General features: G+C 32.7%; 1 protein-coding gene across 1 annotated transcript; it reads left to right on the top strand.

Annotated features, from left to right (window-relative positions):
* The first annotated feature begins 1,293 nt into the window (after positions 1–1,293).
* On the top strand, positions 1,294–5,137 carry LOC128535421 (procathepsin L-like). The gene is made up of 8 exons (XM_053509317.1): positions 1,294–1,412; positions 1,635–1,735; positions 1,905–2,047; positions 2,898–3,089; positions 3,219–3,410; positions 3,596–3,761; positions 3,933–4,038; positions 4,308–5,137. The coding sequence occupies exons 1-8, from the start codon at positions 1,369–1,371 to the stop codon at positions 4,405–4,407; spliced, it is 1,044 nt and encodes a 347-aa protein (XP_053365292.1). The 5' UTR covers positions 1,294–1,368; the 3' UTR covers positions 4,408–5,137.

Below are 5,137 nucleotides of genomic sequence, written 5' to 3'. Positions count from 1 at the left end.
CATGTCTCTAGAAGACCTGGAGTTCAGTTACTGGAAATTGAAGTTTGGTGAGAAATCCATGCATCTAATCAAACTAAAAAATCTGTCTGTTAGTCACTTTCCTCCAAAATGCTTATTTGGATTTATTTTACAACTAAGGAGAAAAATCCTTATACATCAATGACATGATTAAACAAATTGTTGGTGCTATTAGTGTATCAGTTTTTCATGTTCAATGCAGCTTTTCGTGATATGATCCTTTTGCTTTTCCCCCTTTAGAAATCAGTTCATGACTAGGACCTGCTGAGGGTGTAAGGGTGTTGGCCAGTGAGTTATTAGTGAAAACTTCTACTAATTTAAATTTATGACTAGGACCTGCTGAGGGTGTAAGGGTGTTGGCCAGTGAGTTATTAGTGAACATTTCTTCTAATTTTGTTTTGTTTATTAAGTAAATTTAATGAAGTATATGCTGTATACAGTAATAACACTCACCAAAGCCATTATTATAATGATTGAAATGTAAAGGTGTTAAAAACAGTAGGCTTTCATTAACTAGTGATAAGTGTAAGACCTGGGATGATTATATTAATTGATAATTGTAGTACTGCTGCAAAGAAAAAGGCAAATTATCTGCTATTGCAGCTATAAATAGTATTGGATAAACCCGCAGCCACACTGATTACATGCTCTACTGTATATACAGTACAGATATATTGGAATAGTTATATTCTAGATTTTGTGCATACCCTACATATCCATTTAAGATATGGATTTAATAAAAAACTTCTAGGTAATGCAGTTAAGCTAAATAAACAAAAAGAGAGAAATCCAAGACTATGACGAGGGTTTGAGAGCATGCTAAGTGAATAAAGCTACTTAAAAAAAAAAAAAAAAACTTTGGAACTATAAAATAAAACAATCAGCTCATTTATTATACTGTAGATTTACCTCCTTTAGATATATTTTAGATATATACTGTATCAAGATATATAAATATTACACCCATCACTTAAATGTACTCTGTAACATCGTGGCTTTTTTATGGTATAGTATCAATTTATTATTATTTTTTTCCTGAACTGAATTTTAGGTTTGGTTATTAGGATTAATATTAAATAAAAAAATACCTGAATAGGTCGCAAGATCAACCTGGGAACACAGGGGATAGTTTACAATGGGACGTTTCTAAATAATAATAAAAAAAACTATAACTTAAAATGTTTTTAAATAAACCATACATAGAAACCTTTCATGTTTAAATTACGCAATTCCTCAAGAAAAAAAAAAGAACTTTGTCATCATTTGGGTGTACAGCAGCTGATCGAGGCTACAACACGGCTATATATAGAGGAGGAAACCCGTGACAGCTCGGCTTCTGTAGAAGAATTCATGATTTACATGAAATCTCTTGCTCTTAAAATACACAACATAAGGTATGTATGACATACACCTGGATATACAGTACATTATATAGACTGGCTGAACACAGATCAATCTTTGAATTTAATCTAACAAGAAACACATTTTGATTTAAGTAATTTCTGGTAATTGAGAAAAAAAGGATGTGAGTTAAAATGTGGGGAAACGACGAGGGCACTGACAAATCACGGTAAATAAAAGAAAAGAAATTTTCACACAAATATTTTTATTTGCAGAATTATGCTTTTGCTTATTGTCACCGCTCTCGTGGCTTTGGCCAGTGTGACCAGCATGTCTCTAGAAGACCTGGAGTTCAATGACTGGAAATTGAAGTTTGGTGAGAAATCCATGTATCTAATCAAACTTAAAATCTGTCTGTTAGTCACTTTCCTATAAAATGCTTATTTGGATTTAATTTTCAATTAAGAAGAAAAATCCTTATTTATCAATGACATGATTAAACAAAATGTTGCTTTGTTAGTTTCAGTTATTTTCTTGCCTCCTAGGTAAGACCTATAAGTCTGTAGAGGAAGAGGATCAGCGTAAGATGATCTGGCTGGAAAATCGTAAGCTAGTCTTTGCACACAACATGCTGGAAGACCAGGGCATTAAGAGCTACAGACTCGGTTTGAACTACTTTGCAGACATGGTGAGAAAGAAAACATAAACTATATACAGTAGGGTATATAATAATAAACGTACATAGGCATACTGTATGACTCACAGGCTTGTATCTGCTCATTCCAAGTTATAAACTGTTCCGGCAAAAAAAAACGTGTATAATGCATGCTTGAACACTAAATACATTCTGTGGAAAATTATGCAATTTAAAAGCAAAAAAAAAAAAAAAGAACAAGTCTGTAGCTAGACTAGGCAGGGACGACATTTTAAGAATCATTTTCCTTTAACAAAACAATCTGGATTATTTAAAGTGTTTCGGCCAAAACATGGTATCAGTGGATTTGCATTTAATTATTTATTGTTTGAAACGAGACAGTTTAATGCTGAAAAATGGCCATTTTGAGTGGCACATATAAAATCATGTCTCCAGAACGGATGAAGGTCTCAACTTGCAATTTTTTAGGGAAGCAAGATCAGTCACTTCCATGTTGCATAAACTTTAAAAGTAGCTGTTTTGGCACACATGTTTTCTGTATTATATGTATAACATAGAAAAAAATCTAATAAGCACCAATGTGTTTTGGCGGTTTGTTTTTGTAATGCATTTTAAATGTTTAATCTTAATGATCCGCTGCAAAAATAAAATTTAATAAAGATTTAGTTGTTTCGATTATTAAAATATATAATTCTCAAGACAGTTTATCACTTTATTGTACTAAAAACATCATTTATTTGTATTTCTGCATATATATGCATACATACATGGCTAGTTCACATAGCAAGCATATCTGTGTATTTATCAATAAATAAATAAATGGAAAAGGACAATTTATTTAGTTTTACTACTGCTCTTTGTTTTCACTGCTTCTTTTTAACAGGAGAACCAGGAATACAGAAAGGTTGTGTTCATGGGCTGCCTGAGATCCTTCAACAGGACCCCGAGACACAATAGATTTACGTTCCTCAGATCGAGTGGTGTTCTGCCAAAAACTGTGGACTGGAGGAAAAAAGGCTATGTGACTGAGGTTAAAGACCAGAAGGATTGCGGCTCTTGCTGGGCCTTCAGTGCGGTAAGACCTGAGCTGACACATGCAACATGACCTCTTTACCACAGCTTTGTCACCTCTGTCGCCATGAGATTTAACATGTGACTACATTTCCAGATTGTAATATGGATCACTTTCACTTTGTTTCCTTAGACAGGGTCACTGGAAGGTCAGACTCGAAGGAAGACGGGAAAGCTGGTGTCACTGAGTGAGCAGCAGCTAGTGGACTGCTCCAGGGATTATGGAAACTATGGTTGCGGAGGAGGCTGGATGAACAGCTCCTTTGAATACATTAAAGATAATAATGGAATTGACACAGAGGAGTCCTACCCTTATGAAGCTACAGTGAGTTCAACATGACAATACATTAGATGAACAGCTAGGCATGATGAGCTAAAAAGCAATTTTGACAGAGCTTAAACATCATCTTGCTTGCTATTTGCAGGATGAAAACTGTTAGTGAGCGTACAATTTAACAATATGCAGTAATGTTTAATAAGTGGATCTCTGGTATGAATTTTTCCACTCAGGATAATGATTGCAGGTTCAATCCAGACACTGTGGGAGCCACCTGTACTGGCTACATGAATGTAAAAATTGGAGATGAGAAAGCTCTACAGGAAGCCGTAGCCACTATTGGACCCATTTCTGTCGCCATAGACGCAGGCAACATATCCTTTCAGCTCTATAAATCTGGTGAGACTTTTTCAATGTTACAGTAATAATCTGAATATGTATTTTTTTTTTCTATTTATTGCCCTATTTTTTTTTTAGCATAATGTGGCATCTATTAATTTATGGAATAACAAATGTAATAATTGATTTTATAATGTTGGAGTAATTAACCAATAGATGATTCATTTAAAGGCATCTATGATGAGCCTGACTGTAGCAGCACTGACCTGGATCATGGTGTATTGGCTGTTGGTTATGGAAGGAAACAAAAAAAACTCTACTGGCTGGTCAAGAACAGGTAAAACAAAACAAAAAATTTTATATATATATATATATATATATATATATATATATATATATATATATAATATTCATTTAAGTAAAGCAAAAATGTATTAAATAATTAACAAATGAATATGTGTTTTTACATTTAAATATCTAAAGCACAATTTTTTGTTGAGAATTATTCATTATTAATATTATTGTTTTTATTTCTAAAATCAAGAAAGATTAAACAAAGTTACAGCAACCACTAAATTCCTCCTTACATTTACATTAACTTTACAGCTGGGGACTCGACTGGGGTAATAAAGGTTACATCATGATGTCAAGGAACAAGCGTAATCAGTGTGGTATTGCCACTGCAGCCACCTACCCTCTGGTTTAAAGGTGTTACAAAAAGTCAACATGACAGCAGTTAAAGATTCTTTTATATTTTAAATGATAATGAATAAAAAATAATATTTTTGTATCAGAATTAATAGCAGAAATTGCTGGAGAAAAGAAATCAGTAGAATTTATTTCTTACAATAGTTTTATTTTATTTCATTACTATAACTTGTGAATGACAAACTGAATTTCAATGCTCTAAAAAGCCTGATTATTATAAGTCAACATGGTTTAAGTAGTTAAGATTCGAACCCCTTGGAGACCGACAATCTGCATTTATTGGTACAGTATGTATAGGAATTGCTTAATTCGATCTATTTTATACTCAATGTAGTGACAAATATCAGCCACTAGTTGGAAATGAACCTCCTGCCTCCCACATGTTCTCTGAATCACAAAGGTCTGATGTAAGCCTGATGTAAACAAACAATATTTCAAAGCGTAAAAAAATTAATGCACATTGTAGTGTATTGTTATTTTCTTATATATACACACACTATAATATAGTAATTCATTAATTAAAAATTAAATATTTTTTCTAACTTTGTTTATATTATTTTTTATCTTTGTAATGAATTAATCATGTAATTCAAGCAATCAGCTAATTAGGTGTCTAGTTTTGTTCATTTATGTTGTATGAAGCACATTGGTCCTGTAGCAACTTGTTTTTTTCAATGTGTACTGAAATATATATTGATGTAATGACAATAAAAGCCTACTTGACTTTA

The sequence above is a fragment of the Clarias gariepinus genome, chromosome 13, assembly GCF_024256425.1.
Source record: "Clarias gariepinus isolate MV-2021 ecotype Netherlands chromosome 13, CGAR_prim_01v2, whole genome shotgun sequence".
Lineage (NCBI taxonomy): Eukaryota > Metazoa > Chordata > Actinopteri > Siluriformes > Clariidae > Clarias > Clarias gariepinus.
The sequence above is the reverse complement of the archived record's forward strand: the minus strand, read 5'-3'. Positions and strand labels throughout refer to the sequence as shown.